The 14,402-nt window shown below is 42.6% G+C and overlaps 1 protein-coding gene across 1 annotated transcript; it reads right to left on the reverse strand.

Annotated features, from left to right (window-relative positions):
• Nucleotides 1-10,539: 10,539 nt before the first annotated feature.
• On the reverse strand, nucleotides 10,540-12,239 carry LOC120564968. Its single transcript, XM_039810239.1, has 2 exons — nucleotides 11,577-12,239; nucleotides 10,540-11,424 (listed from the first exon to the last, which is right to left on the reverse strand). Exons 1-2 carry the CDS (start codon nucleotides 11,820-11,822, stop codon nucleotides 10,753-10,755), a joined length of 918 nt encoding a protein of 305 aa, XP_039666173.1. The 5' UTR covers nucleotides 11,823-12,239; the 3' UTR covers nucleotides 10,540-10,752.
• Between the last annotated feature and the right edge of the window lie 2,163 nt (nucleotides 12,240-14,402).

Here is a 14,402-nt window from a genome sequence, read left to right on the forward strand (position 1 = left end):
TGTGTATGAACTCATAAATATATCACACACAGACACACACACACACACACACACACACACACACACAAACACACACACAAACACACACAAACACACACGCACAAGGGTTCACATTGGCAAAGCCCCGGGGATTGATGAGATCCACCCAGAAATGCTGAAAGCTCTGTGTGTGTGTGTGTGTGTGTGTGTGTGTGTGTGTGTGTGTGTGTGTGTGTGTGTGTGTGTGTGTGTGTGTGTGTGTGTGTGTGTGTGTGTGTATGTGTGTGTGCGTGCATGCGTGTGTGTGTTCGACACACATTAGGTGGAAGTCTGGGACAGTACCTAAGGAGTGGCAGACCTGGGTGGTGGTTCCCCTGTTAAAAAAGTACGGTGGCCGACAGGGGCAAACGCCCTGCAACTTCAGGAAACACATGCAAATAGACAAAACACAAGCAAATTAAGAAAACAACTTCATTACAGTAATTTGACAACACATGTGCAGCATTCTGCAAAAGCGCTGCATATACGTGACACAACACAACCAAATATACAAACGCGCTGCAATTAAAAAACGATGCAAAAAGGAAAGCAAACCCCGAAAAAAGAAGCGATGCAAAAAGAAAAACAACTTCATTAATTTGACAAGACATGCGCAGCATTCAGCAAACGTGATGCAAATACACACAACACAACCAAATACATAAACGCGATGCGAATAAAAAACGATGCAAAAAGAAAAGCACACAAACCCCGAAAACAAATGCAAAAGAAAAACGCTGCATCCAGATTCCACAACGGAAGTTCTCCAGACCTCTAGAGGGAACAGCTGATCAGCTGGATTTATGACCCCTTTTCTGCCTTTTTATTAGAGTCGGGTATGGCTGCATAGTAAAAAGAGAACTCCTGTCTCATGCCCTTATTAATAACATAATATAATATTAGTAATATACAGTCTCTGCTCCCGTCTCATCCGGGAGGTTGGTGCCGTGCTTGAGTTTTGACTTTTCAAAATAAAAGCTTGCGTTTGGTCGGCTCGTCTTCCTTTGGTGTTTTGGATGTTTTTGAACTAAACAGTACAGCAATCATGATAATGAATACAATAACTTTTTCAGCAGATGTATTACTTACAACACAATGGAGCAAGCAAAGCAGTTTTGTCTTTATGTGCAGGCCGGATTTATTCAGTTTGATAAATCCCACGGTAAATTGGCTGGTTTACAGGGAGGGACTATTTTAAATTGTCTATTTTTTTGTATTTCAAGAGCGTATTGCTCCACAATATGAATACAGATTGGTCACTTATTTTGTTGTATAATCACAATATTACACTTAGCAGTGGAACAGCTGATTTTTTTTGGGCTGGGGGAGAGCATAACAGTCTATGAGAGAGAGAGAGAGAGAGAGAGAGAGAGAGAGAGAGAGAGAGAAAGAGAGAGAGAGAGAGACGTTTAATCTCAGAACGGTGTGCAACGGTAAGATCATAGACTGTAAATATTAAGTCTATTTTTGAGATATGTTTTCTCTCGTTTGGTGGGTGTGTCTCGGCTCGGGTCAGCTGATACTCAATCAGCAGAGACGTGTCTGTAAACTCGTAGTAGTAAAACATTTAAAACTGCATCAGTGTTTAACGTTGATGTTTGTTTAAGCCACATTAAATAAGAGGGTTTGATTTCCAGGTCCGAAAGCGCATCACTAAAGTGTAGACCTCCTCAAGTGTAATATTGTGATTATACAACAAAATAAGTGACCAATCTGTATTCATATTGTGGAGCAATTCGCTCTTGAAATACAAAAAACAGACTATTGATAATCGCTCCCTGTTTAGTAAACCAGCCAATTTACCGTTTATCAAACTGAATAAATCCGGCCTGCACATAAACACAAAACTGCTTTGCTTGCTCCATTGTGTTGTAAGTAATACATCTGCTGAAAAAGTTATTGTATTTATTATCATGATTGCCGTACTGTTTAGTTCAAAAACATCCAAAACACCAAAGGAAGACAAGCCGACCAAACGCGAGCTTTTATTTTGAAAAGTCAAAACTCGAGCACGGCACCAGCTTCCGAGAAATAAAAAATATTCCCCTCTAATAAAAAGCAAAAGATACATCCAGCTGATCAGCTTCATATCCCTCAGGATGGAACTTTTATTCTTTTGCATTTGTTTTCGGGGTTTGTGTGCTTTTCTTTTTGCATCGTTTTTTATTTGCATCATGTTTATGTATTTGGTTGTGTTGTGTGTATTTGCATCACGTTTGCAGAATGCTGCACATGTGTTTTTACAAATTAATGAAGTTGTTTTCTTAATTTGCTTGTGTTTTGTCTATTTGCATGTGTTTCCTGAAGTTGCAGGGCGTTTGCCCCTGTCAGCCACCGTAAAAAAGGGGGACCAGAGGGTGTGTGTCAATTACAGGGTATCCCACCTCTCAGCCTCCCCAGTAAAGTCTACTCCAAGGTGCTGGAAAGGAGGGTTCGACTGATAGTCGAGCCTCGGGTTGAAGAGGAACAATGCGGATTCCGTCCTGGTCGTGGAACAACGGACCAGGTGTCTCATTTATTAACGTGGCGTACGAACCAAACAGGTTGAAAATGTGCGTACGCCACTTCCCACACAAAAGTTATGATTTATAAAAAACAATTTTGACGGCAGAATGTGCGGTCCTCAACGCAAACACTGACCCATGTGTACACACATTTTGGATGAATGAATGGATGAATTTATTGGTCGTAACCAAAAGGTAGGGTCAGAAGCTTCAGCGTATATCAGCCCCCCCCTCCACCAGTAACAAACACATTGTCAAGGAAAAAAATTAACAAGATAAGATAAATTATACAAAAAAACTAAAGAACATATTTACCCAGATCACTTTCTACATACAGGACAGGCCAAAAGTTTGGACACACCTTCTCATTCAATGTGTTTCTTTATTTTCATGACTATTTACATTGTAGATTCTCACTGAAGGCATCAAAACTATGAATGAACACATATGGAATTATGTACTTAACAAAAAAGTGTGAAATAACTGAAAACATGTCTTATATTTTAGATTCTTCAAAGTAGCCACCCTTTGCTTTTTTTGATAACTCTCCAAACCCTTGGTGTTCTCTCAATGAGCTTCATGAGGTAGTCACCTGAAATGGTTTTACCTTCACAGGTGTGCTTTGTCAGGGTTCATTAGTGGAATTATTTCCCTTATTAATAAAAAAGCAAAGGGTGGCTACTTTGAAGAATCTAAAATATAAGACATGTTTTCAGTTATTTCACACTTTTTTGTTAAGTACATAATTCCATATGTGTTCATTCATAGTTGTGATGCCTTCAGTGAGAATCTACAATGTAAATAGTCATGAAAATTAAAAGGAAACGGATTGAATGAGAAGGTGTGTCCAAACTTTTGGCCTGTACTGTACATACATTTATCTTTATATATACATACACTTACCTACATATATACATACATATATGTACCTACATATACAGTACAGGCCAAAAGTTTTTAGCTTTTTCTCCATCCGTCATCATGATTCGGTCATGCCAGGGTCATTAACATACTGATCAGCATTCATGAGGTGCTTTGCATTGACTATTTATTGTTGAAAATGTGCATGTACAGGGCTGGATAAGAGGCTGATTCACGTACGCACAATTGTGGGAAATCTATGATTTATAAAGGGAACATTGCATACAGGTGTGCGTACACAGTTTTATAAAAACAAGATATTTTTTTTTGCTGTGGGAGGTGCTGCAGGAGTAATGGGGTGAGGGGGTCTCTACTCAGGGCCATCCAATCTCTGTACGACCAAAGTGAGAGCTGTGTCCGGGTTCTCGGCAGTAAGTCGGACTCGTTTCAGGTGAGGGTTGGCCTCCGCCAGGGCTGCGCTTTGTCACCAATCCTGTTTGTAATATTTATGGACAGGATATCGAGGCTTAGTCGGGGTGGGGTGGGGTTGCAGTTCGGTGGGCTGGGGATCTCATCGCTGCTCTTTGCAGATGATGTGGTCCTGATGGCATCATCGGCCTATGACCTTCAGCACTCACTGGATCGGTTCACAGCCGAGTGTGAAGCGGCTGGGATGAGGATCAGCACCTCTAAATCAGAGGCCATGGTTCTCAGCAGGAAACCGATAGAGTGCTTACTCCAGGTAGGGAATGAGTCCTTACCCCAAGTGAAGGAGTTCAAGTACCTTGGGGTCTTGTTCGCAAGTGAGGGGACAATGGAGCGGGAGATTGGTCAGAGAATCGGCACAGCGAGGGCGGTATTACATTCACTTTATCCAGCCATCCGTGAGGAGCTCAGAGTAGAGCCGCTGCTCCTTTGTGTTGAAAGGAGCTAGCTGAGGTGGTTTGGGCATCTGGTAGAAGCCTCTCCAGGAGGCCCCCCCCCCCCCCCCGGAGGCCCCCTCCCCCCCCCCACTAAAAAAAGTTGTGTGTGGTGTGTTTTTTTTTTTTTTTTTCTTTTCTCTTTAGGATACTACGTTCAGGCAGCCCGCAGGGACGCGCCTACGCACCGTGTTAAAATAGTAAAGTGTATTGTGTGTATGTGGTAGAGTGGAGTTGTGGTAAGGTATTTGTAGTGGGCGTTGTCGTTGTGTGGGATTAGTTTGTGTCGCGTGTGGTTTATGGAAGTTTGGTAGGGGAGTTGTGTTGTGGTAAGGGGTTGTGGTGGGAGGAGTTGTATGGTAGGGGAGTTATGTTTTGGTAGGGGTATTGTGGTAGGGGTTTGTTGGTAGGGGGTTGTTTGGTAGGGGTTGTGGTGGGGGATATGTGTAGGTGGGTGTGGTGGGGGAGTTGTATTGTGGTAGGGGGAGTTGTAGTTGTGGTAGGTGGAGTTGTGGTAGGAGTTGTAGTTGTAGTGGGGAGTTGTGGTAGGTAGTTGTAGTGGGGTTAGTTGTGGTAGGTTGGAGTTTATGAGGTGGTGTGGAAGGTGGGTTAGTAGGGGTTGTTGGGTGGTTATGTTGTGGTAGGGGGTGTTGTGTAGGTGGAGTTGTGGTGGGGGGTTTAGTTGTGGTAGGAGAGTTGTAGTTGTGGTAGAGTGGAGTTGTTGTAGGGGGAGTTGTAGTAGGGGAGTTGTAGTTGTGGTAGGTAAGGTGTAGATGGGATTTATGAAGGTGGTATTGTGGTAGGGGGTTGTAGGTTGTGGGGTGGAGTTGTAGGTTGAAGTGGAGTTGTAGTTGTGGTCGGTGGAGTTGTAGTAGGGGGAGTTGTAGTTGAAGTAGGAGGAGTTGTAGTTGTGGTCGGTGGAGTTGTGGTAGTGGAGCTCTAGTTGTAGTAGGTGGAGTTGTAGTAGGAGTTGTAGTTGTGGTAGGGAGTTGTGGTTGTGGTTGGTGGAGTTGGTTGTGGTTTGTGGTAGGGGGAGTTGTGGTTGGTTGTGTGGTGTAGTAGGGGTTGTGGTGGGGGTGGTAGGAGTTGTAGTTGGTATGGTTATGGGTTGTGGTAGGGGTTGTGGTGAAGTTGTGGTTTGTGGTAGGGGAGTTTTGGGTTTTGGTGTAGTGGAGGGTTGTAGTTGTGGTAGGGAGTTTAGTTGTGGTAGAGGGGAGTTATGGTAGGGGTTTTTTGTAGTAGGGTTGGTTGTAGGGTGGGGGTTTAGTTGTAGTAGGTGGGAGTTGTGGTAGGGGATGTAGTTGTAGTAGGGGAGTTGTAGTTGTAGTAGGAGGAGTTTTAGTGTGGTGGGGGTGGGAGTTGTGGTAAGAGCTTAGTTGTAGTAGGTGGAGTTTAGTTGGGGGTGGAGTTGTGGTGTGATAAGTGGGAGTTGTGTTGTATAAGTGGAGTTGTAGTAGGTGTTTTAGTTGTGGTAGGTGGGAGTTGTAGTTGTGAGTGGAGTAGTTGGGTGTGGTAGGAGTTGTGGTAGGAGTGGTTTGTTGTGGTGGTGGAGGTATGGGGGTTGTTAGAGTTGGTGTGTGAGTGGGTAGGGGTTTTTTAGGAGTTTGTTGTGTGGTGGGTTGTGGTATGGGGAGTTATGTTGTGTGGTTGTGTAGGGTTTGTTGGGAGGTGGTTGTAGTAGGAGTGGTGTGGGTGTTGTAGGAGGTTAGTTGGGTAGGAGTGTGGTTTTTGGGTAGTTGTGGTTGGTGGGGGTGTGGTAGGATTGTGTGCGTGGTAGAGTTTTGTAAGGGTAGGGGGAGTTGTGGTAGGAGTTGTATTGTAGTAAGGTTAGTAGGTGTGGTAGAGTTGTGGTAGGTTTGGTGGGTTATTGGAGGGTTTTGGTAGTTGTGGTTGTAGTAGGTGGGTTGTGGTAGGGGTTTATAGTTGTTTAGTTGTGGTAGTGGAGTTGTAGTGGTTGTGTGGTGGGGTTGGGTGGGTTGTAGTGGGTGGTTGTGGTAGGTTTTTATTGTGGTAGGGGAGTTATGGTTGGTAGGGAGTTATGGTAAGGTGGGGGTGTAGGTGTAGGAGAGTTGGTGTGGTAGTGGAGTTGTGGTAGGGATGTTGTGTAGGGGGAGTTGTAGTAGAGTTATAGTTATGTAAGGGTTGTGGTTGTGGTAGGTGGAGTTGTAATTTTGGTAGGTGGAGTTATAGTTGTGGTAGTAGGTGGAGATGGTGTAGTAGAGGTGTTTGGTAGGTTGTGGTTGTGTTGTGGTTGTGGGTTGGTAAGGGGGCATTGTGGTAGGGCTTGTGGTAAGAAGGAGTTCTAGTAGGGGAGTTGTGGTAGGGGTAGTGTGTAGGTGAAGTTTAGTTCTGGTAGGGGTAGTCGTAGGGGTTGTGTAGTTGTAGTAGGAGGGTTGTGGTGTGGTAGGGGAGTTGTGGTTGTGGTAGTGTGGAGTTGTGGTAGGTAGTGTGTTGTGGTAGGTGGAGTTGTGGTGGGGGAGTTGTGGTTGTGTGTAGGTGGGTTGTGGTAGGGAGTTGTAGTTGTAGTAGGGGAGTGTAGTTGTAGTAGGTGGAGTTTTATTGTGTGGTAGAGTTGTGTTGTGGTAGGAGTTGTAGTTGTGGTAGGGGGGTTGTGGTAGGGTGGGTTGTAGTTTGTAGTGGGGGAGTTGTGGTTGTGTAGTGGGTTGTGTGAGGGGAGTTGTGGGGGAGTTGTGGTGGAGGAGTTTTGTTAGGTGGTTGTGGTTGTGGTTGTGGGTTGGGTATGGGCGTTGGGTGGGGGAGTTGTGTAGGGAGTTGTAGTTGTGGTAGGGAGTTCTAGTGGGGAAGTTGGGTAGAGTTGTGGTGGGGAGTTGTGGTAGGTGAAGTTGTATCTAGTAGGGGTAGTTGTTGGTAGGGAGCTTTAGTTGTAGTAGGAGTTGTGGGGGGAGTTGTATTTGTGGTAGTGGAGTGTATGGGAGTTGTAGTTGTGTAAGGGGAGTTTTGGTTGTGGTAGGAGGAGTTATGTTGTGGCAGGAGGAGTTGTGGTTGTGTAGGGGGAGTTGTAGTTGTAGCAGGAGTTATAGTTGTGTGGGAGTTGTAGTTGATGTAGGAGGAGTTGTGGTTGTGGTAGTTGTGGTAGGGGGAGTTGTAGTTGTGGTAGGTGGAGTTGTGGTAGGGGCAGTTGTAGTTGTAGTAAAGTGTTTTGGTAGGGGAGTTTTAGTTGTAGTAGGTGGAGTTGTGGTAGGGAGTTGTTGTATTAGGAGTTGTGGTAGGGGGAGTTGTAGTTGGTGAGTTGGGTATGGGAGTTTGTTGTTGGGTAGGGTGTTGTAGTAGGGGGAGTTGTGGTAGGGGGAGTTGTGTTAGGTGGAGTTGTAGTTGTGGTGGTAGGAGGAGTTGTAGTTGTGGTAGGGGGAGTTGTGGTTGTGATAGGGGGAGTTGTGGTTGTGGTAGTAGGAGTTGTAGTTGTGGCAGGAGGAGTTGTAGTTGTTGCAGGAGGAGTTGTAGTTGATGTAGGAGGAGTTGTGGTTGTGGTTGTGGTAGTTGTGGTAGGGGGAGTTGTAGTTGTGATAGGTGGAGTTACAGGATAGTCACAGCAGCTCCATTTTTGGTTAAAGACCAGACTTGATGGGCAGTATTGGAGGTAGGTTCTTCCATCCCAACAATTGTAAAATGAATGTGGGTTGGCAGGGTTGGTGTATTGCCCATTGCTCTTTTCATTACAGAAGTTATCAATTGGTGTTTGCGGGACAGTCACAGCAGTAGTTGTGGTAGTTGGAGTTGTAGTTTCAGTAGGTGGAGATTTAGTTGTGGTGGTGGTAGGTGGAGTTGTAGTTCTAGTTGTGGAAGGGGAGTTCTATTTGTGGTAGTGATAGTTGTAGTTGTGGTAGATGGAGTTTTAGTTGTGATTGTTGTAGGTGGAAAGACCAGACTTGATGGGCAGTATTGAAGGTTGGTTCTGCACAGTGCCTGCAAGTTCACTCCCCCTCCCTAAAATGTGTTTAATATATAGCCAGTTAGAGATTGAGCAGGTAGGCTATAGCAATATACATAGAAACAATAAAGCATTCATTTAAATGTAGTTTGTCAAAATCAGAGTAAAAGGGATACTTACAAATATAGTGGTGAAAGAAGCAGATTTTGCCCGATGGATGTCTGATGGAGTTGTGATGGCTGTGTGGCTGAGCAGTTTATATTGGATAGACAGCTGAAGTAGCTGTTGAACAGGGTGCGGACAATTACTCCAAGTTTCTGTTATTCCTGGCCAGGTGCTAATAGAATTCCTTCAATCAACAAATAACATCATTTGTAAGCTGACAGCATGTGACAGTTAACTAGGGAGGGGTAATTTCTGAATTGTTGCATGGAATTGCTGCAATGTCCTAATTCTACTCTGTAACTTGTTACAAAAGGGCTGAACCACTTCATGTCATGTCCTTGTGACGTTAATTTCAAATTTTATTTGCAAAAATAGCATGGTACCACCATATTTAAATTTCTGTCTGTTAAGAAGGTTTTGTTTTGGGGGACCCTGCAGTCATCATTACTAATGTGACCTAGAGACTGAGTCAGACCACTTACAAAAACTTGAACTTGATAGATTAAGCAAAGTATGTATATTTTAAATTAATTGAATTGACATATTGTCATTGCGGTCTTCATATCAACTTGTTTTAGAAGTCCCAAGGTCAAGGTATAAACGGGGGGGGGTGATCTGCCCCCAGACTCTGGAACAACAGTGTGTTATTCACACTATTACAGATGTAAATGGACTGTTTTTAAATAGCTTTCTAGTCTTAACGACTACTCAAAGCGCTTTTACATCGTACAGGAAACATTCACCATTTACACACATTCATATACTGAGGCCGAGGCTGCTGTACAAGGTACCACCTGATCACCAGATACACACTCGTACACTGAGGCTGCTGTACAAGGTACCACCTGCTCATCAGATACACATTCAGACACATTTACAGTCCGATGGAGCAGCATCAAGGACATTTCGGCATGCAGGAACAGGGATCGAACCGCCAACCTTCCGATTGGCAGGTTACCACTGAACCACAGCAGCCCCGCTCGGTTTAGATCCAAACTCAAAAATAATATTTGTTTAGAATGGCATTTAATACGTAGTCATGGTCTCCTCCTCCTGTTTCTATGTCAACTTTTCTGATTTGATTGTTTTCTGTGTTTCATTCTTTTTATTGTATATGTTGTTTTATTTTTGGTTCCTGATGTGAAGAACTTTGGATACCTGCTGGTTGCTGTAAAGTGTGATATAAATAAACGTTGATTGATATCTATTGGCAATCCTAAAAACGATGTTGGCAGTACATGGAGCTTATTACAGTTTTTTCCGATTGCTAAACGACAGCGGGCACAACTGGAGTCACATGTGCAAAACTCTAACTCCAGTCTGCACAGCAGCAGTTCATGTGGACCAAACTCTAGTTCGTTGTTCATTGTTTAAACACAGTTTTCAAAACTCTACACACTTATCCCATGACTTTAACCACAACGTGCACAACACTGTAGATTTACCTCACTTTGTTCAAATGCTAACACACTGCTGTCAAAACTGTAAACCACACATTCAAAACAGAATAGATTTCAGTCTGGTGCCTATCAAACACTGCTGATTGCAATTTTAGCTGAAAGCCTAAGCAGGTGTCTTGTTTTAGACTAGTTAGTGAACATGTATTGTATTTATATAGAGAAAGCTCAGAAAGCTTTTTTTTTATACAAACACCAAATAAGAATGAAACAATTATACCCTGTACTGTTTGAGAGAAACGGGTAAAAGAGCAAAGATACCAACATGTCCAGGTAAGATATCTGAGGTTATGTACACAGCTATAAAAAAAGTGAAAAACACTATATCTTTACAATAGTAAAACTGTGTTCTTACTGTTTTTCAGAAAGTAATGGAGGTGAAAGCAATAGAAACACCACATTACTGTATTTCTGAATTGCTAAAACACATTTTTTGAATGTTTCTCTCACATTCTCAAAACCTTAAACACAAATCACCAAACTTAAGCTATACATTCAAAACCTTTGACTTGTCTTGCTATATCAAACAATTGTTTCAGAACTATGTTATCTTTACCCAAAACATAACACTGTTTTCAGATCTCACACACACACACACACACACACACACACACACACACACACACACACACACACACACACACACACACACACACACACACACACACACACACACACACACACACACACACACACACACACACACACACACACACACACACACACACACACACACACACACACACACACATCCAGCTAATGCATAAACACTAAACAACATTCATTACACACTACAGAGATAAATGCAAAACACTACACTCAGGGCAGAGCAGGGGAAAAATTATATTCATTATGAAGTACTTTCACAATCCTGCACACATATAAATGTAGTCACAAACAAAATATGCAGCAGATCGATAGCAAGCTATGTCTTGGAGTCATTCTGCCTCAGCATCATGCCTCTGGGCACGGTCAGGCCACAGGACCTCATCAACATCACAGGCAATCCTGTCCCTCGCTAAACAACGGGGAAAGAATCCTTTAGCATGCCGAATCCAACCTTGAATCGCTTCCACTCCAATGTTGTCACATGCTGCATCCATTGACTGAATGAGATGTTCCTGTACATAAGGATTTCTGTCATAGACCTTCCACCTCCATGCAGAAAAAAATTGTTCAATGGGATTAAGGAAGGGCGAGTATGGTGGGAGGCACACATTTATAAAACGTGGGTTATTATCAAACCACTCAGGAATTCTAGGACCACGGTGAAAGTTCACATTGTCCCAGATTACCACATACATGGGATGCTCGGCCTGCTCATCACCTCTCTGTTCACGTCTCAGTAGTGCTTCCTGTAGAGCACACAGAAACGTTAGAAGATGGGCAGTGTTGTAAGGCCCTAGAGTTACATGGCGGTGAATAACCCCGTAGCTGCTGATGGCAGCACATATGGTCACGTTGCCAACACGCTGCCCTGGCAACTCTACAATGGCACGTTGACCAATAATGTTGCGGCCTCTCCTTCTCCTCTCAGTGAGATTGAAGCCAGCTTCATCCAAGAAGATGCACTCATGAGGCCTCTCCATGGAATCCAGTTGAAACATTCTCTATAGAAATGAACAAAAATACATTTTTGAAGTAACGTAAATGACATAGCATTCCAGGCTTCATGACTCTGTATATGTGCTGCATTACATTCAACACAGGAAAGATGTACAATAACTCAATAGTGCTATAATCTCTGGACATGATTACTTACTTGTACATATTGATATCGAAGCTCTTTTAGCCTTTCAGAATTTCTCTCAAATGGTACTCTGTAGGCTTTTTTGAGACTTATCATATTGCGTTTCAGGACACGGTCAATTGTGGAGAGACTCACACTGTTGATTCCTTCAAAATTCATGTTGTCTTCCTCAACTTGCTGTTGTATTTCACGCAGATGAATGAGATTATTTTGAAGGACCATGTTGACAATAATGGTCTCCTGCTGTTGTGAGAACATACGTCTCCTTCCACCGGTATGTGGCAGTCTTTCAATTCTAGCAAATAAAACCTCTTGTTATAAATGTACAGACAGGCCTAATGCATTGAAATGTCACCAAATATGTACAAGACATAAAATACTATTATACAAGTATATCACTGCAAGAAAAGGGCCAATTTCTAGAGATATGCTACAGTAATTTACTGAGACGTTCCACGACTGTACATACTGTACTGTAAGTTTGAGGGTAGTCCACTTACCTGTTTTCTTCTCTGAATGTCCTGACAATGGAGGCCACAGAGAACCTGCTTATGTTTAGTTGAACACGTAGTCCTGCTTCCCTCATACTCATTCCATGAACCAGAACATGGTCTAGGATTGTTGCTCTAATTTCATTGGAAATGATGGCTCTTGTTGTTCCTCCTCCTCCTCCTCCTCCTCCTCCTCTGTCTCTTCCTCTTCCTCCTCTTCCTCCTCTTCCTCCTCCTCCTCTGTCTCATCCTCGTCCTCATCCTTGCCCACTTCCACTTCCACTTCCACCTACTCTCCTGCCCTCCATTGTGAAAATCACACATGCCATTTGGATTTGACATGGCTTTATATCCTGATTACTGATTAGGTGCAACACATTACTGATTTGAAACAGGTGTGTTCAGTTTTGAGTGCTTGTGTGTTACCGATGACAACAATGTGTTGCTTGTGTTTCACTTTTGGGGGCTGTGTTGTGCCATTTTGAGTTGTGTGCACCACAATGCTACATGTGCTTTGTGAATGACAATGTGTTTACAGTTTTACATAAAGAGTGATTCCGATTTGCTAGTTGTGTCTAACCACATGAGAAGTGTTTAAGGTTCTGGAAACTGTGTGATTCAATCAATAAAGTGGTTTGTACACTTGCAACTTTGGTTTTGCAAGAGGATTTTAGTGTTTTAGCAATTCAGAAATACTGTAATTAGTATTTAGAGATGATGCAGACATCCAATGTGATGAAGAAAACTTGCCACATGATGCTGGAGAGAGGCAGGATTAGTCACACTATTCTCTGGTACTGTTATGTACCTTTAGTTTTTTTCCCCCAGTAATTCCATAAATTATTAGAGGCAAAATACTTTATTGAAGAAAATGCTGATTTTCATTCCTTCTTGTTTACCTTATGTAAAAATTGGTATGCTATACAATCTATATATTTTCCTTAAATAAACTATTGAGTAGTGTCAAGTCACTCAAATTATTCAAACTGTAAAGATGAAAAAGTTTGTATTTTCTGTATTGGTGTTTGATGCTAGTGTTTTTACCCTCAGTGTGTTGTTGCTGATGTGAACTGTTTAGCTCAGGTGACTGTAGGTAGTGCAGACTGTAGTTAGAGTTTTGCACATGTGACTCCAGTTGTGCCCACTGTCGTTTAGCAATCGGAAAAAAACTGTAAGAGAGGATAAGTACCTTGTCTTTCAACTCTCTAGCAGAAAACTGGTCTTGTCCATGTCCTGTTTAAAAATAAAAGTAAACCTTTTTGTTTCTCTTTGTTTGCTACTTTTGGGAATATGTTTGCATTATTTAATTAAGCTTGTTGGTTAATTGTTAACCTTGTGTCCTTTGTATATGTTGCATACTCCAATCCCTTTAGAGCCTTGGGTTGTAACTTTAAATGGAGGCCATAACCGCACACATGCACACACACACACGCACACAGAAACACACACACAGATACACAGACACACACACACACATACACACAGACACACAGACACAAGCAAGCATATCAATCCTACATGTTGCCAAAAAAATACACTTAATGCCTTTTGTCATGGTGGGAGCCAAGGGAGTGCAGTGACGAGTAGAACACAGTATGAAGTGAATACATGGAGTATGTGGTATGTGTTGCAGTAGGTTTTAACTGTCTAACCAAATTTTTATGCAGAACTTAATGTTGCAATCTAATTAGTGGTTACCTGACCCTTCTGCGTTGTGCCTATTTTTTGCTTCCTTGTATCTCTCTCATTTTTCTTCTTTTGTTTCCCTTGCCAGCCTCCAGTATTGGCACACCTTACAGAGTGTTGAATGTTTAGCAGCTGAAAATCAGATCAGAGGTGTAACTTGTGTTAGTTCTAGGATTAGTTTACCTTTCTTTAGTTTAGGGGGAGAGAAGGGGAGCAACGGCCCACTGCAACGTCGGTCCAGCATCTTCCCATCTCTTGTTCTTTTGGCACGGGTCTCCAGTCCCTTTATTTCTCTTTGTTTGCTACTTTTGGGAATATTTTTTGCATTTGCAAAATAAAGCCTGTTGATTACAGTTTTTTTCGATTGCTAAACGACAGTGGGCACAACTGGAGTCACATGTGCAAAACTCTAACTACAGTCTGCACAGCAGCAGTTCATGTGGACCAAACTCTAGTTTGTTTTTCATTGTTTAAACACAGTTTTCAAAACTCTACACACTTATCCCATGACTTTAACCACAACGTGCTCAACACTGTAGATTTACAGCACTTTGTTCAAATGCTAACACACTGCTGTCAACACTGTTAACCACACATTCAAAACAGAATAGATTTCAGTCTGGTGCCTATCAAACACTGCTGATTGGAATTTTAGCTGAAA

The sequence above is a fragment of the Perca fluviatilis genome, chromosome 9 (assembly GCF_010015445.1).
Source record: "Perca fluviatilis chromosome 9, GENO_Pfluv_1.0, whole genome shotgun sequence".
Taxonomy (NCBI): Eukaryota; Metazoa; Chordata; class Actinopteri; order Perciformes; family Percidae; genus Perca; species Perca fluviatilis.

Excerpts from the sequence above, each read along its gene's own strand:
- LOC120564968 (XM_039810239.1), bottom strand. The coding sequence starts at position 11,822 with ATGTTCTCACAACAGCAGGAGACCATTATTGTCAACATGGTCCTTCAA. Across the intron at positions 11,425-11,576 it reads TTCGATATCAATATGTACAA|AGAATGTTTCAACTGGATTC; the intron begins GTAAGTAATCAT and ends TCATTTCTATAG.